Raw genomic sequence first — 25141 nt, forward strand, 5'->3', positions numbered from 1 at the left:
GATTATGTGAAATCGCGAATGCAGAAACCGTGAATGGGGAGGGGGAAGTGTAGGTGTTTTTCTAGAGTTTACAATCTAAGCTGCAACAAAAACTGACCCTAGTGCACCGTTACGATAGTCCTTCCTACTCACTGAGGCCATTTTTTACCACATCCATGGAATGGTCGATTTTCTATTCTTATATGCCGTTAGCATGCCGTAATTAAATAAAACCATGTCAGTTCTTACTACCACCCATTTTGTACGTGGTAAGGACTCGGCTCCTTGTGATTCTGGGCAAGTCACTTAACCCTCCATTGTCCCAGGTACACAACTTAGATTGTGAGCCCAGAGAGAGAAAAAAAATATTACCTGCATATAGTATACGTAAACCACCTTGATTGAACCACCTTGATTGAAGAAAGGTGGTATACATGTCCATGATCCTTTAACTTTAATCCTGCACCAATGTGGATGCACTGACTGGATAGTGAAGGAATGCATATTCTCTGCCCCCTTAAACATTCCCTCCCAAAAAAATACAAATTTTTTTAGCACCTGGATTAGCACGCGCTAATTTGGCAGTTACCATAATACTTCTGAGTGCATCCCATAATATACCATTTGAAGTTGTGTTAAACACATTTTTGCACCTAATGCGGCTTAGTCAAATGGCCCCTAAGGAGGAGCAGCAGCAGCAGGATTTGAACTGGGATTTGAACCACTTCGCTACTCAATCAGTCCACTGTGGCTCTGCGAGAAGCATTCTCTCAGGATCTGTCTATATCACGTGCCATCTATCTTCTCCTCCATCTTCAAGGGCCTACCTCACTGTCGCACTGCTGCAAGGCATTCCCCACAACATAATGCTGCTATTGTCATGCTGGTGATAGCTGGGTGATGTGCGGTATTCATGGTACACTTTGGTCTCATCAATCCACAAAATCATCCGCACTAGGTCTGCAATGTCCCTGAAGTGTTTCTTTACAAATATTTGCAACATATCATGTAGATTTCTTTACATTACATTACATTAGGGACTTCTATTCCGCCTATACCTTGCAGTTCAAGGCGGATTACAAAAGAGCTAACTGGACATTTCCAGTGAAGTTACAACAGTTTTGGTGTTTTTTTTTTTTTTTTGGGTTACAAGGGAGGAGAGGTAGCTGGATTAATTCCGGAAGAACTTGCAAATTGGATATTAAATTGACTGTACGTTACTATGTGATTTAGCTTCTTCCTTGCCACTTTCCCATAAAGGCCATAATTGTAGAGTCAACCTAAAAGTGCCTCAGAGTGACTTTCCTTGGCAATTTACTTAACCCATGGCTGCTGGCTTCGATAACACAGACTGAAGGCGGCAAGGTCTTCTTGGCGTCAAACTTTTTCCACTATGAAAAAAGGAACCTGACAGTGCCCTAAGGCAGGGGTGTCCAATGTCGGTCCTTGAGGGCCGCAATCCAGTCGGGTTTTCAGGATTTCCCCAATGAATATGCATGAGATCTATGTGCATGCACTGCTTTCAATGCATATTGGGGAAATCCTGAAAACCCGACTGGATTGCGGCCCTCGAGGACCGACATTGGACACCCCTGCCCTAAGGGATACTGAAACTCAATGACATTTTCGTTATAGCTTCTCCTAATCCTGTAACTTTGAATTAACTTTAGCCCAGAGTTCTGTCAGCAGCAATATGATCCAGCATGTTGAGACCTTGGCTCCAAATTCACTTCATACAAACAGAAACTGTTTGACTCTTCCTCTAGGATCCAAATCAGGTACAATTGGGGTCTACTACTAACTTATTATAAACCCTGTTAAGGCAAGTTTTGGATCTGCTATGAGAAAGGATATGAAGACTTATACAGTCATTTTTAATTTCACATTTTAGATCATTTTTAAATGTGTCTACACTTGTTCTTTCACGTTGACATGAAGAAAAGATTGTTGTGCAGTGGTTCAAGCTACAGCACCCTGAGGTTGTGGGTTCACGCTGCTTCTTGTGACCCTAGGAAAGTCACTTAACCCCCCCATTACCCCAGATTGTGAGCCCACCAAGACAGGGAAAAATGCTTGAGTACCTCAGCGCTGTAACTTCACGCCTCGTTAGCAGGCATAGTATTTTGGATACCTGAGGAAGGCGTGTTCAGCTGAAACACGGCCCATGTTGGGTCCTTTATGACAAATGTGGATTTACTGAATAAAAGAAGGTCCAAGAATGTACCGTTTCATTCACATGGAAATGGCACTGAAAATTACTATCTGAATTGTTTGCAAATCTTTATTTTTTATTATAAATCTACTGTTTCAAAGAGAGAAAGGTCTACTTAAGAACTCCTTCCTATATGGTTTTTGTTGTTGTTTTTTTTTTTAGCTAAGTAGTTTCCTCTTGATACTTTTGGAGAATCCAGCAGCAGGGATTTCTTCTAATTTCATATCCTCACTTAGGAGCCCTTTTACAAAATTGCAGTAAGCACTTACATGTTCTTACTGCAGGTTAAAATTCACTACCACCAGTGTGCTCAGGCATCCCACATTAATTTTGGCATCTGATTGCAAATACTTTATATTTTTAGCACTGGAGCATGTTTGGGGGGAGGAAAGTAGTCATGCCTAACACTATTTGGTTAGTGTACTTACATCACTAAATGCTGATTAGAGCATGGTTAACACGTGAGCCATAACCGTCTATAAAATAGATGTAGTTAAGTGCCCATATGCTAATGGTCATGCACTAATGGAAAAAATTTGCATGTGTCCATTAATGAAGTAAATAGAAAATGCAGTCATTTTACAGCCATTCTAAAAGTGGCTTAAGCATGTGGGAAACTCATGTGTTAATCATGGCACAGGTCATGTTTTAACGAATGTTAGTAAATGGGTCTTTTAGTCGAGTCAATACAGTGACTATCATTTGTTAGGGCCAATTCATCAGGAGTCCCTCTGGACCCCTTCAACCATGGGCCCAAATCCAGTCATGAGGTGTTACCATAGCATGACGGCAGGGACTCTCTCTTCCCCCACCTTCTCTCCTTGCGTATTATCTCTTCTGCTTGTGTCCGAGTCCAAATGAAAGGTGTTGGATTTGGAATATGCAAAGTAGCACACTACGGTGGCTATTTCAGAAGCAACCCATGTGCAAATGGCAGCTTTTAAACATCTATACATATATAGAAGCCTCTCTTCTAATGGCAATATAGATGTATCGGTGGCCATTTTGAGCCTGGAGGAACATTGCAACAAGAGCAAGTACACTTCGTTCCCACCCCACTAGATTTCAGAGACACATGATAAGGCCAGAATTGCCCACAGAAGGGTGGTGCCTGCCAGGGGTATGTCTTCATAATAGGGTTTGGGTCACAGAAGTTGGGTATCTTCAAGGTGAAAGAACCACAAGGTGGGCAAATGCACCAGGGGGGAGGAAGAATTCCTTGGGAAAGCAACGTGGCATTGGAGGAGGGGAATCAGATGTTAAATCAGAAAAGGGGGGGTTATTATAGGGGCTGCTATGGTTGGGGGCTGAAGGTTACCACCGGGAACATCAGTCCCTATGGACGTGCAGAACTGCCACCTGCAGCCCTGATCCTGTTTTGTGTGAGGCTCTACATTTCTTGATCCTCTTGGAAAACAGTATGAGAATTTCACATGTCCTGACTTAAGACGTATGAATTCCCCTATCCATGTCCTTTCTAAAATCTGCCTCAACACATTTACCTAAAATTAATTGACATCTCAAATGCATGAGGGGTGTCATGTGTTGAGCCTATGAGGGAGGTGCTAGCCCCTCAATACTAGGAAATAAGTAACTGATTTATTAACCAATCAATACTACTCAAACAAAACACAAATCCATAAGTGAAGAAAATTTATTGCAGGAAGCAAGAAGTGTTCAGCTGTCTGTTAGCTGGGCAGAATCAATTAGCAGTACAAAATTTATCATCATACTTAGAAATGTTATAATTCTAGTGAATATTATTTTGTGCTCTTTGTGTGTTTACTAAGGTGGCTCGCTGACTGTGAGACTGGATTTGAAGCACATTCTTCTTTTATGATAGACTTACTGTATGTTATCAAAATATTTTATTCTACTAATTTATTAAAAAGAAGGTATTGTATAGAAACAAAACAAAACATAAAGGAAATAATTTAATACCTTTTTTATTGGACTAACAATTCATTTTGACCCCTTTTTATCAAGCTGTGGTAGAGTGTTTTAGCATGGGCCAGCAAGGCAATTGTTCTAACGCTCATTCAATTCCTACAAACGTTGGAGTATTTACCTTGCCAGCCCACGCTAAAATGCTTTACTGCAGCTTGATAAAAGGGTGCCCTTTATGATTAGCTGTCAAATGTAACCCCTTCTTCCTCAGATCAGAAATATCATTCTACATAAGGGAAACATGAAAGCATTCCAATGATAGTTTCACAGGAAGAGGGAGGGGTGGGTGGGTAAGTAGGAGTCAGAGAAAAGAAAGGCCTAAATTTGTTAAGGGCACGGATCGGACCTGATCCGTGAGGGGTCTGATCCGATCCGATCCGTGTCCAAGGGGGCTGATTCACGAATCGAGGGCGATCGGAATCACGACCCAACCGCCTGTCCAGATCGCTCTATAGCAGGGGTGTCAAAGTCCCTCCTCGAGGGCCGCAATCCAGTTGGGTTTTCAAGATTTCCCCAATGAATATGTATGAGATCTATTAGCATACAATGAAAGCAGTGCATGCAAATAGATCTCATGCATATTCATTGTGGAAATCCTGAAAACCCAATTGGATTGCGGCTTTCGAGGAGGGACTTTGACACCCCTGCTCTATAATGATCAAAACACATGCACAGACTATCTGTAGATGGTCTGCATATGTGCTGGCCCTCCGTGCCCGGCAGAGCTAAATTTTACTTTTTTTAACTTTTTCGCGAACCCATGGTTTTAACCCGCTTTAAACCCAAGGATTAAAACCATGGCCTTGCACAGCGGGGAAGGGCAAGAGATTCAGGGCAGAGCACAGCGGCAAGAGAATCGCGGCTTCGGGGCAGAGAGCAGAAGATTTGGGGAAGAGCAGGGTGGCAGGAGAATTGTGGCTTCGGGACAGAGAGCAGGAGATTCAGGGGAAAAGCAGGATATGCATTCAGAAACCAATGAATGATTGGTCCCCAGCAATCGCTTGTTTGCTAATCAGCCAGCCCAGTCGGTGTTGCTTTTTGTTTTTTTAGTGAATCACTGCCTGCCTACATTTGAATGCTGTTCCCCCTCATTTGCATATGCATATCGGAGGATAATCGGGACAGAGGTTAGTGAATCGGGTTGGAGGGAAATCAGGTCGCAAAGGGGTCGTTAAGTGGTCGGCTTAGTGAATCTAGCCCAAAGCAGTTTAAATTTCTTTGCAGTGTGAAAGAAAGCCAAGGCCTTTGTTAAGTTTTATATTTTTAATTTCAAAGGTCTTATGTTCTTGGATTGCCTTAAAATTTCTTTTCAGTATTCTCACCACAAAATCAGTTTTTGGTCAGTTTTTCCAAAGTGTTGTCTGACGAAGGTGACTTCCTGGTTGGCATTGCCATTTTTAATATGATATCTGCGTAAGTTGCTTCTAGTCTTTAACATCTGGCCTATTTCTTTGCACTTTTTGTATTGGATGATATAGACCACATTAGAAGATGAGCATATACCGACAGATTGAAGCAGTTGGGACTTTTCTCACTAGAAAAGCGGAGACTTAGAGGAGACATGATAGAAACCTTCAAGATCCTGAAGGGCATAGAAAAAGTAGACAGGGACAGATTTTTCAAATTAAGGGGCACCACAAGTACAAGGGGGCACTCGGAGAAATTGAAAGGGGACAGGTTTAGAACAAACGCTAGGAAGTTCTTTTTCACTCAGAGGGTGGTGGATACATGGAACGCGCTCCCAGAGGCTGTTGTAGGCAGCAAAACATTAAATGGATTCAAAGAAGGTTTGGATAGATTCCTTGAAGAAAAAGGGACTGAAGGGTATAGATAGGTATAGACCACTTCTCAGGCGATGGGCCTGATGGGCCGCCGCGGGAGCGGACCGCTGGGCAGGATGGACCTATGGTCTGACTCAGCGGAGGCAACTTCTTATGTTCTTATGTTCTTATGTTGAATGTTTTTCCCATATAAGTGACCGTGGGATCCTTTGAGATGTGCTCGCACAGTTTGCAGCTTACCACAATGCAAGGATGCCTATTCTCTTCTTTGTGGATTTGTATAGAGTTTGTTTTTTTACCAGTTTCTATTTCTGATTAGGTAGCTGACAGAAGGCCAGCACAGGTGGAAATGGGAATATTTCTTTCAGTAATTCATCTTCTTGGAATACATAAAGAACCCCCCTTGGTAGCGACATACAACCCAAAGCTAGAAAAACTAAGAAAAATGATAAGAGATCTACAGCCACTACTCCACTTATCATTTTTCTTAGTTTTTCCAGATACACAAGACCTGCCCTCATAAGAATGTTGTATCAAATACGAATAAGAATAGCCTTACTGGGTCAGTAGCCCGTTATCACAGTGGCCAATCCAGGTCATTAGTACCTGGCCAAAACCCAAGGTGTAGCATCATTCTATGCTACTGATCCATGCTTCCCCCATGTCTTTCTCAATAACAAGACTATGAACTTTTCCTCCAGGAACTTGTCCAAACCTTTCTTAAAACCAGCTACGCTATCCGCTCTTACCACAACCTCTGGCAACGTGTTCCAGAGCTTAACTATTCTCTGAGTGAAAAAATATTTCCTCCTATTGGTTTTAAAAGTATTTCCCTGTAACTTCATCAAGTGTCTCCCTAGTCTTTATAATTTTTGATGGAGTGAAAAATCGATCCACTTGTACCTGATCCTTCCTTGCCATTTTCAGGGATCATCAGAAAAAAAAAAAAAGTTTGCCCTGTATATCTCGACTTCCCAACTACTGGAGTTGCCATCAAAACTTACTCCAGCCCGTCCTGATATGTATTGCCATATATGAGACATAGACCTTAGAAATCCATTGGGCATTGGCTTCACTTCGCCACTGCTGTGCTGGCTTGAATGCAAGGTAATGTTTAAGACCAGCAGTTAGCTATAATAGCATAAATCAAATGTCTAACAAATCTTCAAATGTGCTCTAGTTGTTCATCTCAGAGTCCCTGCTACCAGTGCTAAACAGGTAGACTGTGAATTAATGTACAGTAACTGTTAACACAAAACTGTGTTAACTACTATTACAATTGTATGACAGCTAGCATGCACTAATTTACTCACTAACTGCAAACCCTGGGGCAGAAAATGGGCGGCTTTAAGATGGGGAAAAGGCACAGACTATGCATTGCAGTTATCACACACTATCACTGTTACAGATAACATGGAATGGTAAGTTCATCCTCACCGTCAATGCACTTAACACAAAGTAAAGATACTTTTAATGTGGTTAACTGCATGGGAAGATTCTGGAACACTCCCCAGAGTTACTTTGCACTTGTCGTGCCGAAATTTGGGCATTTACCATGCTCTAAGTGGAAAATTACCATACTTTAATATAATGGCCTCTGAGTATCTTAGATATGTAACTCTAGGTGGCTGATTAAATGGACCTATAGGTGTGGCTGAGACTGCTGCTAGAGGTTGTGGCAGCCATTTTGATGATGGAGTCACTAAAAGGCAGGAGCAAGTGGGCAGCGCTCCTGCCCCAAAGACCACTTCACCAATAGTGATTAACGATAGGTCCAAAAAGAGGTCTACTAGAGGTAGGAGGCTATCAGAGGGGACCTTGTTCATTGAGAGTGGAGTATTGCAACCACTTATGCAGGTCCCTGCTGATATTCAGCCAGGAGTTGCATAAATGTCAGAATACTGGTCAGAATTCGCACAAATCCAGACACCAAAAAGTAGTCAGGTCAGCCCCAAATATTCAACGCCCATGAGGGCACATGGCCCATTATTGAGTACTGGGACCTAATTCAGCCTGTGGCGGCCAGAGTTAAAAAAACACCCCAAAACAAAACACACACCCCATGCCAGCTGGATACAGCCCATAATGTTTTTATCCCCATGAAAAGCTTTGAAATAGACACAGGCTCTGTAATACCAAATTATCTTTCATACATTTTCTGAGATATTATTTATGCCTTACCTTCCCACAAGCCATCATCGAAAGTGCCAGCTGGTACCAGAGGTGAAATTCATCAAAAGCAAACTTCATGGCTCTCTCCAGACACTGCAAATCAAATTTGAAAAAAAAAGATATCCATAAAACAAAACATTTTTCATTCTTAGATTTTGGTTTTACTTCTGCTTTATTAAACTGTATATTATTCAAGCACTCGCATTGCTAAGATTAAGTGATGCCTGATTATTCTTGGCAACAATATAAGGGAGTTTACTTAAATGCTACTGTCTCATTCAGGGGTGAAACAAAAGGACAGTAAAAATCAAACATAAAAGTAATACAGCAGACACTCTTCTTAGTTCATCTTGAAGCCACCTGTTTTTAGTGTCTGAACAAAATCAGCACTTCCGATTTCTCTCTGGAGACAATGCATAAGCCTTGTGTTAGAGCCAAGCTCCAACATTTACTGCATGGCTTCCTCTAACACAATAATAATGCAAAGTTTTACTCCCCAGTGCACTAACCAAATTGTGGGTAATTCTATTATAGGATACCTATATGATACCTATTCTATAAAGAAAGTAGACACCTACATTCCTTTATAGAATATTAGCATAACTAGTTTTATATTGACATACACTGTTAAGCAAGAGCACTTATGCTCATCTTGGATCTGGTCTAAATATAGGCAATATGCATCTTTGCTCCACCCAGACTCCATCCATGTATATAATGTATGTGTGCATTTACAGAACAACCAAACTCTGGAATTTGTTGCTGGAGAATGTGATGAAATCAGTTAGCTTAGCAGGGTTTAAAAAAAAAGTTTGGTTAATTTCCTAAAAGAGAAGTCCATAGGTCATAATTGAGGACCAGAAATCTTTTTGTAAAACACCCTCTTTAACTCTTTTGTAATCCGCCTTGAAACGCAAAGTAATGGTGGAATAGAAATCCCTAATGTAATGTATTGTAATGACTTAGGGAAATCCAGTGCTCATTCCTAGAATAAGCAGCATAAAATCTGTTTTACTACTTGGGTTCTAGCTAGGTACTTGGGTCTGGGATGGCCACTGTTGGAAGCAGGATACTGGGCTTGACGGACCTTCAGTTTGTCTCAGTATGGCAAGGGATCCTGGGACTGGGGGCAGGGTTGGAGTTGGAGCGGAGCTTGGGATTCTCCAAAGAAAAAGGTATTCCCCTTGCTCCTGCAATTAGTCTGAATATCAACATTAACCAATAACGTTTACAATCTGCACCCCCACCCCGCTGTACCTCCATTATCATCCCAGTGCTATTTGAATAATGCCAGAGCAGTCTGTCATCATTTTCAGTGCACTATCTAGATACTGCTGCTGAAAACAACAGATGGCCCACTTATTGACACTTGTACGGATAGTAGACATTGCCATCTGAATAACTGCTTTTGAATACTGGACAGTAGGAAGGGTCACACACTCCTGAGTAGCCAAAGGGAAAGCATGGCACAGAAAACCATGGGAGACTGGGCTCATCACTGTACGAGAGGACAGATAGCAGAAGCCCTAATCTCCCTGTCCTGGACTTCTGAGCTCATGGAGGTTGGTGCTGCTTGATGTCTCAGTCCCTCCTCTACCCTTTGCTCAGTGAGAAACTCCTCTAATACACTGAGCAGGAACAGCAGAAGATTCCAAATTCCTGGATCTCTTTCTGTGAGCCTGACCCCCGTGTTGATGTAGGACAACTTGAGTTGGAAGATCATTAATGCTTCATGTGGCTTTTGGATCTTTTGGTGCCGATAAAGAATTGAAGGGGCCTCATGGTTGAGCAGAGTCCTGTGTATGCCAGAAAAGTCATCTCCCAGAATTTTCCAGGAAATGCTCCCAGGTCTGTGCCATGTATGTTTAATTTATTTGATATACTGCTTTACTTTACAATTATTGTCAGATCAAGGTGGTTAACACTAGATGCTTAAAACGTCCCTATCTGTCCAAAAAGGCTCACAATTTAACTAAAGCACTATATTAAACATTTATTAGCATACTAACATATTAACCTAACAAAATAAATTTAAAAGAAGAGGAAGAAAAATAATAATATCAAACCGGTATCCTTAGTGCAACTTAGATCTTATATAGCGTAGTAGAATGCTTACTGCTGGATAAACCAGTAGACAGAACCAGCGGTGTGCGGCTGATTAATCCCGTTGGTCCTCAGAAAAAATAAGTACCACTTACAACTTGTTTACTGAAATTTCCTCAGTTGAAAACAGGGTTCTCTTACCTCAGAAAGCAGGACATACTGCCCCCTTATGCCCATTGTGATGCTCAGAAGGTCATATATTGTAGAAGCATTCTGGAGACTGACTGCTCGATCATCCTTTTGATCAGGGGCTCGACTGATTACTGCATCTCTATTTGCCTAGTCAAAAAAGGGGGAGGGGGATGTCAGGATGTTACTGAGACATGCCCTTGAGATTATTTACCCTTTATCAGCAGAACATATGTTCATGTCATTCTTTGTGCATTAGACGATTGCTAGAAATATGATTTGCACATTGGTTGTTTTTTTTAATCTCCTCCTCTTTTGGAAGTGATAAATATATTTGGTCTACAGTATTATCGTTGGTAAAAAGGTGTTTAGAAAACATGGGCACAAATCAAAGGTTTTAAGCATCAAGGCAAAGAAAATGTTTCCCTTGCAACTTTCCATTATTTTTTGTCTCATCTGTTCTTTTGCTGCTCTTAGCCCTTTTTCTCCATCTGGCAATAGGAAGCAGTTCTGTGGATGCTAGGACACCCCCAACATTCTTTCCAGCAATGCCCAGACATCAGAGCTCAAAATCTTCAGGAAGTGGAGCTGTAGGGAAGGTAGGAAGAAGGGTTGCTTCTCTTCAGCTACTGCTCCCACCTCCTACTGCAATCTATTGGCTGGCTAAGGCATGTCTGACCAATGGGCTGAGAGCAGGAAGCAGAGAAGAAAAGCAGTGTAACATAGGATATTGCTACACCTTGGGTTTTGGCCAGGTACTAGTGACCTGGATTGGTCACTGTGAGAACAGGCTACTGGGCTTGATTGACCATTGGTCTGACCCAGTAAGGCTATTCTTATGTTCTTTTTTTAAAATTCTTTATTCATTTTCATATTTTACAACAAGTGCACAAAATATTGAATTACAACAAATTAATACACAATATCACTTTTATATCTACTACATAAGATTCTGAAAATATTTTTGTCCCCTCCCCCACCCCCCACCCTTCAAGTACTTTCCAATCACCTTATACACATTATATACCATATTATAACATTTTATGTAAAATTGTTTTCATTACCCACCCCTCCATATGTGCCATAAAGAAGATATCGAAAAAAGAAAAGAAGAAGAGAAAACCTACTATTCATTCACTACAATATTTTGTCAATGGCCCCCATATTTTTATAAATTTAGTATATGTCCCTCTTTGTATTGCTATTGTTCTTTCCATTTTGAATATATGACAAATTGTATTCCACCAAAATGTATAATTAAGGTTACTATGATTCTTCCAGTTGTTGGTTATATGCTGAATGGCAACCCCTGTCATGACTAATAAAAGCTTGTTATTTTCTGGTGAAATTTGACTTTTTTTTCTCATCATCATTCCAAATAACACAGTATCATATGATAGTGCTACATGGTTTTCCATCAATTTATTAATTTGTGGCCAAATAGCATTCCAAAAACTTTTAATGTAGGGACAATGATAAAGTAAATGATCTAATGTCCCAGGATCCAGATTACAGTGCCAGCATTTATTGGACTTAGAACTATCTAATTTGTGCAAACGTATAGGGGTCCAAAACACTCTATGTAACAAAAATAACCAAGTTTGTCTCATAGATGCTGACACTGTACATCTCATTCTCCAAGACCAAATTAGTGGCCATTGAGATGCAGTAATTTGGTGCTTAATCTCAATGCTCCAAATGTCTCTTAGACCATTTTTTGGTTTTTTATTCAAATATCCAGATAATAATTTATACCACAATGCGGCTTGATGCCCTAGGAAGTCTGCTTGGAAGCATAAGAACTCTAAACTATATTGATTATTCAATGTTTTCCATTCAGGGAACCCAACCTGAATGGCCTGCTTCAATTGCAACCATTTAAAACTTTGTTTTTTACTAAGACCAAATCTATGTTGCAATTGTGAAAATTCCAGCAGTTTACCTTCCGAAATAACATCATTCAGAGATCGAATGCCTGCAATAATCCAGTCCTTCCAAAGGATTTGAGCTCCGCCAATTTTAAACTTGGAGTTTATCCATAAAGACTGATTATTTGACTTGTTTATTGGAATAGGTGTTAATTTACTAATAAACCTCAACGTTTTCCAAGTATCCATTAATATCTTATTTTCTAGGCATGTTGATACTTGGAAGATGAACTAAATTTAGGGGAAACATAAGGCACCATTCCAAATATAACCAATCCGGTGCATTATCTATAAGTTCTGGGAGGATCCAATACATACCCTGACGTAAAATATAGGCATGATGGTACCTATAAAAATTTGGAAAACTTACCCCTCCCTCCTTAATTGATTTTTGCAAAGATACTAAAGCTATTCTAGGCATTTTACCAAGCCAAAGAAATTTCGTTAAAATGCTATTAAGCTTTTTATAAAAGGACCCCTGAAAATAAATAGGTATCATACTCATTTGGTAGCAAACTACAGGCAAAATCGTCATTTTAATAGTTTGAACTCTCCCCCACCAAGAAAGATGTAAAGGATTCCATTGCTCACACAACTCCGTAACTCTTTTTAATACAAATTTTTCATTTTCTTTTACTGTATCTTCAATTGTATTTTTAACTTGAATGCCAAGATATTTAAATCCTTCTTCCTTCCATATGAACGGAAAAGCGTCAAATAGTCCTTTTACACAATGAACATTTAAAGGTATAAGTTCAGACTTACTCCAATTAATTTTATAACCTGAAAATTTGCCAAACATATCAATTAATTCCAATAAACAAGATAAGGTAGACTCTGGATTCCTCAAATAAAGTAAAATATCATCCGCATATGCCGAAATTTTATATTCCATATCAGAATATGGAATACCCTGTATCCCCCTTGCTTGCTGTATTGCTAACAATAAGGGTTCTAATACAACATCAAATAACAAAGGAGATAAAGGACAACCTTATCTAACTCCCCTCTGCAATTGAAAACCTTCAGATAACATATTGTTAATATTTAATCTTGCAATCGGGAAGCTATACAATGTTTTTACCATTTGTATAAATCCAGAACCTATACCAAACCATTCTAAAGCCTGATACATAAAATTCCATTCTACCCTATCAAACGCTTTTTCTGCATCCAATGAAACTGTAAAAGCCGGTTCATCCATTTTTTTTTATAAATTTAACATATGAAACAATAATCTAGAGTTATTAGAGGAATGCCTTTTAGCAACAAAACCAGTCTGATGCGTGTCTATAATATGTGGGAGAGCTTTGGCTAATCTCAAAGCCAAAATTTTTGCCAAAAGTTTATTATCCACATTTATTAAAGATATAGGCCTGTAGTTCGAAACCAAAGTAGGATCTTTATTTGGCTTAGGCAAAACAATTACTACTGATTCAGCCATAGTACCTTTAATATCAACTTTTATAAGTTGTGTCTGAGATAAATTTAGTAAATATGGGGAAAGGACATTTTGAAATGTTTTATAAAATTCTACTGTATAACCATCACCATCTGGAGTTTATCCAACTCTAAGAGATCTCAATGCTGTTTCTAATTCTTTTAATGATATAGGTTCATCTAAACTCCGTTTTATATGATCAGGAACCTTAGGTCCATTAATTAAATCTAAAAAATTTTTACCATCTTTTTGCCTCTCCAAATAAGGCTCGGAAGAATACAGGTCCTTATAAAATTTTTGAAATTGTTTTAAAATTATATCCGTTTGATTGGTTATTATACCATTATCATCTTTTATCCCATTAATGTTAGTTCTTCTTTTTTTTGCTTTCAGATAATTTGCCAATAATCTTCCCGCCTTATTAGAATTTTTATAATACATTGTCTGTTTGGAAAACAAATCTCTTCTTATCATTTTTTAAGCTAATTCATTATATTTACCTTTTGCTTTCAAAAGAGCTTGCAATACATCATGTTCCCATTTACTTACCAATTTAGTTTCTAGTACTTTAATTTCTTTTTCTAACTCTTTATACTGCATTTTAATCTGTTTCCTAACAAAAGCTGAATAGGATATAATATGACCTCTCATAGTCGCTTTAAAGGCGTCCCATACATTTTCAATAGATGTATCTTCCACTAAATTAATTTGAAAGAAATCACTAATTTGTGTTTTAAAATTTTCCAAAAATTTTTCATCCACAAGCAATGCATTATCAAATCTCCAAAGAGGTCTTTTATTCTCTAATTGATCTAATTGTAATCTATCCATACTACCGCATGATCCGAAATGATAATGGGATCAATGGAAGCCTTAATCACTTGCTGCACCTTATGTGATGAAATAAAGATATAATCTATTCTTGAAAATGATTTATGAACCTGTGAACAAAATGAAAATTCCTGATCATTAAAATGAAGAATACGCCATATATCCTTCAAATCACATGATTGAACCAAATTATCTAAACCTAAAGATTTTATATTTTTACCTGTTTTTTTATCCATTAATGGATCCATTACAGCATTAAAATCTCCAGCCACCACTAAATTAGAAGCAGCCAGTGGTAACAACATACTCTGCAACTTTTTAAAGAATTCTGATTGATTCGAATTAGGGGCATATATATTGAACAACGTCAGGGTATTATTTCCCATACTCATATCAGCATGTAACCATCTTCCATGTGGATCCGAATTTACTACCTTAAAATTGGCCATACACTTTTTATTTATAAGAACTGCTACCCCTGCTTTTTTACCTGCTGCTGGAGCAAAAAAACATTCTTTCACCCACCCACCCGCTAGTTTCTGTGATTCCTTTATATTAAGATGAGTCTCCTGCAGACAATAAACATCCGCGTTTTGCTTTTTTAAAAATGATAATACCTTTTTCCTTTTGTTTACATGATTCAGGCCATTGACATTAATAGAAAATATCTTAAAAGTCATAATATATTTTAAACTCCTCATCATAGTCTTCCTCATCCCTTCTTCCTTAACTAAGATCTAAAGAACTTCTCTCAATGGCACACATTCTTACCCCTAAATTACCCAATCCCTTATTAATCTTTTCCTTAATCATCCTAGTAATATCTTTAATGCCCACCTTCTTCCCCCTCCTCCCCCCAATATAATGACTGCTTAAGGACACACATTGGACCAGTAATCCCAACTTCCCCTCTCCCCTCCAGGCAACCAATATTTATCAATAACCCCTTTATCATTTATTAAGACAAACTCACTACCCCTCCACAATGTATCTAATTATATCTCTCTTCTAATCATAAAACCTTTTTTTTTATACCATTTTAAAGTAATTAATTTCTCTATCAGTTATTTAACCTTTGGTCACATAACCATATTTATTTCCTAACCTTCCATTAATGCATTTTTATCTTGTCACCAATCTCTAATTCATTCCCCCAATATTTTATTTCATTCAACAAATTCTATCATATTCATATATTTAATAAATTAGTATCATTTTCCTATATCTTATACTATCCAATCCATCTACTCCTATCATCCTTTTAATATCCATAAGCAAATATTCATATCTTCATATATTTCTTTAAAAATTGTTTTCAATTTTATAAATTTTTATCATCTATTTGTATTTAAACATTTTTATTTCATTCTTAAAAATAAAATTTTCACTTTATAATTTTTTTATTTTTTTTTTTAATATTTCCTTTTTCAAATTAAATCTAATCCTTTTAAAACTATAATATCACAACATCAATCTTTACATTCCTTCAGCTACCAATAAATTCTTATTATGTATCTTTCTTTTATATTATTCATTTTCCTTTCCTTTACTTGCATCTAAATGTCATATAACTTGTCCTTTCTATAATTAGTCCATTCTGCAATCTTCTTCTTGTTGTCCTTTCATTCTTTACTTTCTCCTTTACTGACTTATTAAATTAACTGAACTTTCATATTTATTTCTTATCTCCATCCATCCACTCTTGACTGTCAATTGTCATTTTATTTAATATCCTTTTAGTCTATCAATCCTGTTTTCTTCTTCTTCACATCTATTTATTTTCTTATCCATTCTTCACTTTTCCCTTTTTATTAATTTGTCAAGTCCTTTATTCCTTCTTGTTCATTCTTTACTCCAGCCATCCATCCTTCAGTCTCCTAAAGTTCAGTCTAATAACTTCACTTTAAATGTCTTTCCAGTCCATCCTTCTTGCTTCTTTCTTCTTTTCATTCTTTTATTTTCTTTATTTTTCACTTGTCCATTTTTATTTCTTGTTCTTTGTTGCATATTCCTCTTTCTCCAACAAACAAAAGTCCCATAGTTCTTTATATTAAACTTTTTGTTAAATATCCACCAATCCAGTCTTAATATTTATCCCTTCATTTCAACACCCATTGTGCTAAAATGACATAGTTCTGATTTTGAAAGAAAGGTCTTTAGTTTTTCCGGGTCAACAAAATACAAAGATTTATCCCCACAAGATACCCTCATTTTTGTTGGGTAATATAACCCATACTTATATCCTTTTTCCTTTAATTGAGGTCTCAGATCAAGAAATTTCTTCCTAATGTTTGCTGTATTTTTAGCAAAGTCTGGTAAAAACCATATTTTGGACCCTTTATAGTTTAAATTTTTATCTTTTTTGGCAGCATTTAAAATTTCTATTGCTTGCTGGTATCTTAACATCTTGAATATTAATGGTCTTGGTCTCCCTTTATTTTCCAGACTTTTTATTGGAATCCAGTGTGCCCGTTCTATTTCCAAAGGCTGTTTGAACTCCAACTGCAATAATTTAGGAATTAAATTTTCTAAAAACTGTATGGCATTTTTCCCTTCCAAATTTTCCTGTATTCCAAAAAGTTTTATATTCTTTCTTCTTCCACGGTTTTCGTAATCTTCCAGCTGATTTTTCAATTGAATTATTTCCAAACTGTCATTTTTACATCTTTTTCCTTCACATTCTAAACCCTCCATTTTAGCTTCTAACTCTGTTGTTCTTTTGTTAGCTACTTCCATTTGTCTGTGTATGTTCAGTATTTCTTCCTTCATTTCTGCCATATTACTCACATTCTCTGTCAGCATTTGTTTGATTTGCCTCAGTTCCCCTATAACTTCAGCTTTGCTTAACTCCTCCGACTCATCAGCAGGAAGCGGAACCTTACTCGGGGTAACTTGATCCTGCTTCTGTCTTTTCGCCGCCCCTCCAGTTTCACTTTTACTCTGTCGGGTGCTCGCCATGCTCCCGCTCTCCTCTCCGATATTTTCAGCCGAAAACAATTTAAAAGGAAAATCTTTTTTTATTCGACGGTTGCCCAGGTAAGAGGAGCGCTGCGATCACACGACCATTTTGTGTCAAGCCACGCCCCTATTCTTATGTTCTTAAGGCAGTCTTGTAAACTAGTGTGCGAGTTACCTATCATTAGAAACTGTTCAAGTAAGGTAAATACAAACTGAAAATGCTATCATAAATATAAATGAAATTAAGAGGCATTAGTGAGAGCTATAGAAAATCTAGGTTGTTCTTTGGACAATAGTTTTAAAGACAGTAATATTCGCATTTTGTAGAAAGTCATCTGCTAGGAAAAATCTTACAGGATTTCAGAAACTTGGCTACTGAATGTATTCAAATTATAACAAGGCTGCATAAAAGATCACACAAGTGTTCTGAGATTTGAAATCAGTACTGCAAAAGCTGAAAATAAAATACAGACCAGTGAGCAAATTAAATATTTGCTTTATCACACTAATATAATACATGCTATATATCGACAATCTAAACCTAAATATATGCTGTCAAGAGATTTGGCTAAAGCTCTAATTTAAAAACATTCCACACCAGAATGATCAAATTAATTATATATGAACCAAGGCAACTAACAATAAAAGATGATCACAAAATATAATTATAGTGCTTGGAAAAATGTATAAAGTTAGGACTACAGACATTCACCCTTGTGATAAATACTGTTACTGCATTCAATAACCATGTATGCTGTAAATTGAGAATCTAGCATTGTAGCCAGCCTGACAGTCTTGATGTCATAGATTCCAGTCCCATTTTGGACAATTAGTAACCTTTTACTCAGTTGCTAATTGGATTCTTTTCCCTTTTTTTTATAAATATGTCACCATTATGGAAATAAGTCCTTAAGTCACTTCACTGGCTCCCTATCTGCCATCACATACAGTTCAAGATCTTATTGCTGACCTATAAGTGTGTTCATTCTGCTGCCCCTCAATATCTCCTCACTTCTCTCTCCTTATACACCTCCAAGAGAACTCCGTTCCTCAGATAAGTCACTCTTAGCATTACCCTTCTCCTCCACCGCCAATTCCAGACTTCGTTCCTTTCATCTAGCTGCCCCCTATGCCTGGAATAAATTACCCGAGTTTGTCCATCAAGCCCCTTTCCTTGTTTAAAAGCAGACTGAAAACCCACCTTTTTGATATAGCCTTCAATCCTTAACCCCACTCCTCTGCTCTCCAACCCAGCCCGCTGATTACCCATTCCCCCTTAATTGTATCCATGACATCCTGTTTGTCTGTCTTGGCTGTTTAGATTGTAAGCTCTTTCGAGCACGGACTGTTTTCTTCCTCATTGTGATTCTGTGCAGCACTGTGTACGTCTGGTAGCGCTATAGAAATAATTAATAGTAGTTATAGTAGTATATAACCTGGCATCTGAAATTACCGTATTTTCACGCATATAACGCGCGCGTTATACGCGTTTTTACCTACTGCGCGTTATATGCGTGAGCGCGGTATACAAAAGTTTTAAAACATAGTTCCCACCCCGCCCTACGCCTGATTCACCCCCCCAGCAGGACCGCTCGCACCCCCACCCCGAACGACCGCTCGCACGCGCTCCCACCCGCACCCGCATCCACGATCGGAGCAAGAGGGAGCCCAAGCCCTCTTGCCCGGCCGACTCCCCGATGTCCGATACATCCCCCCCTCCGGCAGGACCACTCGCACCCCCACCCCGAAGGACCGCCGACTTCCCGACAATATCGGGCCAGAAGGGAGCCCAAACCCTCCTGGCCACGGCGACCCCCTAACCCCACCCCGCACTACATTACGGGCAGGAGGGATCCCAGGCCCTCCTGCCCTCGACGCAAACCCCCCTCCCCCCCAACGACCGTCCCCCCCAAGAACCTCCGACCGCCCCCCAGCCGACCCGCGATCCCCCTGGCGACCCCCACGACCCCCCCACCCCCCTTCCCCGTACCTTTGGTAGTTGGCCGGACAGACGGGAGCCAAACCCGCCTGTCCGGCAGGCAGCCAACGAAGGAATGAGGCCGGATTGGCCCATCCATCCTAAAGCTCCGCCTACTGGTGGGGCCTAAGGCGCGTGGGCCAATCAGAATAGGCCCTGGAGCCTTAGGTCCCACCTGGGGGCGCGGCCTGAGGCACATGGGCCCAACCCGACCATGTGCCTCAGGCCGCGCCCCCAGGTGGGACCTAAGGCTCCAGGGCCTATTCTGATTGGCCCACACGCCTTAGGCCCCACCAGTAGGCGGAGCTTTAGGATGGATGGGCCAATCCGGCCTCATTCCTTCGTTGGCTGCCTGCCGGACAGGCGGGTTTGGCTCCCGTCTGTCCGGCCAACTACCAAAGGTATGGGGAAGGGGGGTGGGGGGGTCGCCGGGGGGGTCGCGCGTCGGCGGGGGGGGCGGTCGTTGGGGGGAGGGGGGTTTGCGTCGAGGGCAGGAGGGCCTGGGATCCCTCCTGCCCGTAATGTAGTGCGGGGTGGGGTTAGGGGGTCGCCGTGGCCAGGAGGGTTTGGGCTCCCTTCTGGCCCAACTACCAAAGGTAAGGGGGGTGGGGGGGTCGTGGGGGTCGCCAGGGGGGTCGCGGGTCGGCTGGGGGGGCGGTCGGAGGTTCTTGGGGGGGGCGGTCGTTGGGGGGAGGGGGGTTTGCGTCGAGGGCAGGAGGGCCTGGGATCCCTCCTGCCCGTAATGTAGTGCGGGGTGGGTTAGGGGGTCGCCGTGGCCAAGAGGATTTGGGCTCCCTCCTGGCCCGATATTGTTGGGGAGTCGGCGGTCCTCCGGGGGGAGGGATGTATCGGACGTCGGGGGGGGCATCAGGCTTTCAGGATGGGGACAGACCTTCAAGGGGGGACAGTGCATGGAAGTCAGGGGGGGTGAACGGAGAGTCGGGACAGCGCACGGAAAGTCAGGGCGGGCGAAAGGAGCGTCGGGCAGCATGCGCGGTATACCCGTGAGCACGGTATACCAAAGTTTTTGTACATATCATCGTGATTTCTGCACGCTATACCCGTGTGCGCGTTTTATACGGGTGCGCGTTATTTGCGTGAAAATACGGTAGGTCCACAATGGGCTGTGATGAGTGCCAATTCTGTAAAGGAACTTAAGTGGCCGAAGACGTTATAGAATAACCCCCAAATTCTGTAAATAGCGACTTAAGTTGTGCGCATAAATCAGTGCGAACAGCCAATTTATGTGCTCAATTTAATTGGCCTAACTGTGTGTATATGAAAAATGGATGAAATAAATTGCATTAGTAGTAGTAGTAGTAGTAGTAGTAGTAGTAGTAGTATGGGGGTGGGGTCTGGGGCTGAGCTTGGGTGGGGGTACTTGGTTGATATTTGGCTTGAAGAAGTTGAGAAACTCTGGTCTATGGGGTCAGGAAAACAGTACTTGCTTTCCTTTCAGCAGAAAAAGCAATCTTCCATGGAGAGGGGCAAAGAAGAAACAGGAATGGCTTGACCTATCATGTTGAAACCATTTGACAAGCAACTGAACAAGCCTATCACAGCCTCATTTCTTCCAAATCACACGGCCGATATAATCATTTCTTTCTTAGATTTCAGAGGGAGAGAATGTTGTTAGAAGATGCAAATTTCAAAGTGGATGAAAAATATTAAGGCTAAAGACAAAAAGACAGAGCTAAGGTAAAGGAATAGGAACACACGTATAAAAGTCTGTCATTATCTACAGAACCATATGGACTAGAAAGTAACTGGCTCTATACTTCAATACTACATCTGGTGCATGTATTGTGTTGCACGTTAACAGTAAAATCACTACACAATATAAAGAAAACTGTTTTATTCTTAATCAAGTCAATACTGGTTAACAGGTAGGCACATCCTGCCATATGTATGTTAACTTGCGGCAATGATACGGAAAAGTTAACATTTTACATACGGCGGGATGTTCCCCTGAGTTTTCCCCTGAAGGAGGATATGAAACGGGGTATTCTGTACTGTAGGCCAATAAGCTGAGGCACCTCCTCTCAAGGAAACTATTGAACACTTGCGGACATCATAAAGATAAGAAGATAAGTTTCCGTCTATATTGATTTGTGATTTACATGGTAGAAACTTTCTTTCACAAGGATGTGTGGGTTCAAGCAATTTTACATTTACTATTTTTGATATCTCAATCTTATCTTTGCACACAGCACTTTTGGAATTTAAAGAAATGTTTAAAATACAGGGTGGTAATATGTGATGTTTGTGGGTAGACCCTGCAATGTGCTCTAGGGTAGACATACCCTGGTGAACTCCTTAACTACTGATAGGAGGTTCCCATAGACTGATAGACCTCCCGTTTGTGAGTAATTGACAATCACTACAAAAGTGCAGTTTTGCATGCAGGGTCTTGTGTGCAAATTAGAGATTTAGGAGCAGGTCTTTTGTAGTAGCACCTAATTTTAAAAAAACATTGATCAGAACTGACATGAACTCCTTCCAGTAAAATCAAGCTGCATCTGATCCTCTGACCTGCTGAACCCAATATACTTCACTATCCTTTCATTAAGTAGAGTCTTCCATTAGTTTTCTCACCACCAGGATCAAATAACTGGTCTGAAATCTAGAGGGGGGAGCAGAAAGGACAGGAGAAAAAGAGAGGAAAATAAGGGAGGGTAGTTCGTGGAGAGGAGTAAAAGCAGGTAGGGAGAGGACAAAATCTAAGAGGGATGGAAAAGCAGCAGAGCTCAGGAGTATGCAGACAAGGGAAAGAGAACAGAATAAGTCTAGCTAGGGAAAGGGAAAACAGAGAGGCTGGAGGAGGGGAGGAGGACAAAATGTGAGTATGGGCTAGGGTGTAGAAAGCGGGATGACAGGTTTAATCAAAGAAACGAAGTGGAGTAGACACTAGGAATGGGTATTTGGTTGCAACAATATGGAAAAATGTCAACAACTTATTTCAAGTTGTCGTATATCGTTATCAATCAAAAACAAGCAGAAAAAACATGAAAATTTGCACTCAGTGTGCCTTATTTCAAGAGTATATATATAACTATAATAGCTTCTTACTAAGTTATACTCAACCTATCATTGTTAAATCCAGGACCATCAAATATGTATTGAAACGGATATTTCAGCCCAGATGCGTATCTCGCTATGGCTGTCCGTTATACTTCGTCATTGGTCTTGGAGAATTCTATTTTATTACTTTTTTTATTATTTGTATATATCTTAGAACTTCACATCTACTATTTTCATTTCTACTAAAAAGATAATCTTGCACTTAGCTTTTAACTTTTGTAGTGTTCTTCGCCACTACTGGCTGCGTCAGGAAGCCATTATATTCTTTCAATTCTAACGCTGTCGCTGCTAACTATCTTTACTCTGCACTCAATGACTTTGCTCAGCCAAATATATAAAATTAACATTTCCGGAAATCACAAGGGAAACACAGGATGAACATTTTCTGGACACACAGGGCTAGGAGAGAGAAGAAAGAGAGGAACAGTGTAAGCTAAGATAGGGAGGGGTAAGAGATGTTATAGGGGAAAGCACCCTTCAGGGATTCAAGACAAGGTTGGATAAGTTCCTACTGGAACAGAACATACGCAAGTAAGGCTAGACTAGTCTTTGACCTAAGGGCCGCCACTTGGACCACTGGTCTGACCCGGCAGCGGCAAATCTTATGTTCTTATGGTGACAAGAGGCAGTGTTAAAAAAAATGGAAACAGAAGGAAGCGTGAACAAATGGCTAGAATCTGAAACACTGACAGAACTACTACTACTATTTATCACTTCTATAGCATTAAAAGGCATACGCAGAGCTGTACATTTTAACATTTAATAGATGGTCCCTGCTCAGAAGAGCTTACAGTCTAACTTGGGCAGACAGACATAACTGAGAGGAGTTAGGAGTTGAAAGCAGTCTCGAAGAGGTGGGCTTTTAACTTGAACACTTCTAGAGATGGAGCCCACTATAGGGATTTGGGCAGTTTGTTCCAGGCATACGGCGCAGCAAGACAGGAGGGACAGAGTCTGGAGTTGGCAGCGGAGGAGGAGGACACAAATAGGAGGGACCTACCGGCTGAGTGAAGCTCACGGAAGGGGGGGGAACGACAGTATAGAGGGAGATAAGTGAAGAGAGATAATGAGGGGCTGCCGAGTAAATGCATTTGTAGGTCAGTAAGAGGAGTTTAAATTGCATTCAGAAACAGATGGGAGAGTCAATGAAGTGATTTTAGGAGACGTGTAACGTAAGAATAGCGGCTCTTGCACTATGAGTTGAGCAGCTGACTTTTGAATGGATTGAAGGGGAGAAAGATGGCCGAGCAGAAGACCTGAGTGTAGCAAGTTGAAGTAATCTAAGCGTGAGGTGACAAGGGCGTGGATAAGAGTTTTAGAAGTGTGCTCGGAGAGGTGAAAATACATAGAGAGTTTAAAGGAATAGTTTCTGCAGCTGTGTATGCCTAATTTTTAAGTAGCTAGCACCTCAGGAGCAAGGTGCTCAAGGACCGACTCATAATTTTAAACTAGGAATGTTATTACATCTAGGATGTAGGTGGGATAAGGCAGAATAGTTTAATGGGTCAAACAAACGCTGTTGAGGATGACAACCTTTATACAAAGAGTCGCATGAATGCCAGTAGTATCTCTAGCGGGCTGCAACATTTTGTCCAAACTGGAAATGCTCAGAGCTCCGTAGACCTTCTGTGGTAAATAAGTAAAATTTAATTAAAAATGAAGCAACCGGGGGGCGTGGCTTGGAACCTTGCACGAATGGTCGGGTGAGGAAGGAGCTCCTGCTATTAACAGACATTATATTAAATAAACTAGTGTCAGGAAAAATAGAAAGTTTTGAATTTTTTCAAATTAGTAAATCAGGATGGCCTCCGGTAAACAAACAAAAAATGACGCGGCAATAACAAACGCTGGCAGCGTAAAGCGATCGAAACCGGAGCCAGTGACACCCTCAAAAACTCCATTGCCAAAGGACAGCAAATGGGAAGAAGAAATGTTTAAAGAAATTAAAGCCATAAAAGAAATTGTCTTGTCAAACTCAAAAAAGCTGAACGAGTTACAGGATGAAGTATCCACATTAAATAGGAGAACGGAGGTCTTAGAAAATAAAGTTAACCAACTGGAAAAGAATGTTGAAGGGTTTGAATTTCTAAAGAAAAAACTTAAAGAGGACGGAGAGAAAATAGACTTGCTTACCAGGGAGCTGGAGGACTGCTCGAACAGGATGAGGAGGTCGAATTTGAGAGTGATAGGGATACCGGAAGGGGTGGAGAAAGGGAACATGATATCCTTCTTAGAAAACTTCATTATTAAAGTCCTGCCTTTTAAAGCAAAACACCCTATTGAAAAAGAAAGGGCACACAGAGTCCCAACCAGAAGACCTGATAAATTTGTTGGACCTAGACCGATAATTTTTAAGGTGTTAAGATTTCAGCATGCCCTAGAAATTATTAGACTTGCAAAAGAAAATCAAAATCTGCGCTGTCAAGATGCCAAGATTCACATTGTCCCAGATTTTGCAAAATCCACAGCACAGAGGAGAAAGCAGTTTTTAGATTTGCGTCCATCACTCAGAGAAATTGGAGCTAAATATGGGTTGTTGTACCCAGCAGTTATGAAAGTTACAATGGGCAATAAAACATTCAGCTTTGATAACCCTGAGAA

General features: G+C 40.3%; 1 protein-coding gene across 2 annotated transcripts in view; it reads right to left on the minus strand.

Annotated features, from left to right (window-relative positions):
- The window catches only part of TTC7A (tetratricopeptide repeat domain 7A), a 351234-nt gene that overhangs the window by 213330 nt on the left and 112763 nt on the right, over positions 1–25141 (minus strand). For both annotated transcript variants that reach the window (XM_033938375.1, XM_033938376.1), the window contains 2 exons: positions 10336–10473; positions 8101–8184 (listed from right to left, as the gene is read on the minus strand). In XM_033938375.1, coding sequence (XP_033794266.1) covers positions 8101–8184; positions 10336–10473 — 222 coding nt within the window. The remainder of the gene's footprint in view (positions 1–8100; positions 8185–10335; positions 10474–25141) is intronic.

Source organism: Geotrypetes seraphini, chromosome 3, assembly GCF_902459505.1.
Source record: "Geotrypetes seraphini chromosome 3, aGeoSer1.1, whole genome shotgun sequence".
Classification (NCBI taxonomy): domain Eukaryota; kingdom Metazoa; phylum Chordata; class Amphibia; order Gymnophiona; family Dermophiidae; genus Geotrypetes; species Geotrypetes seraphini.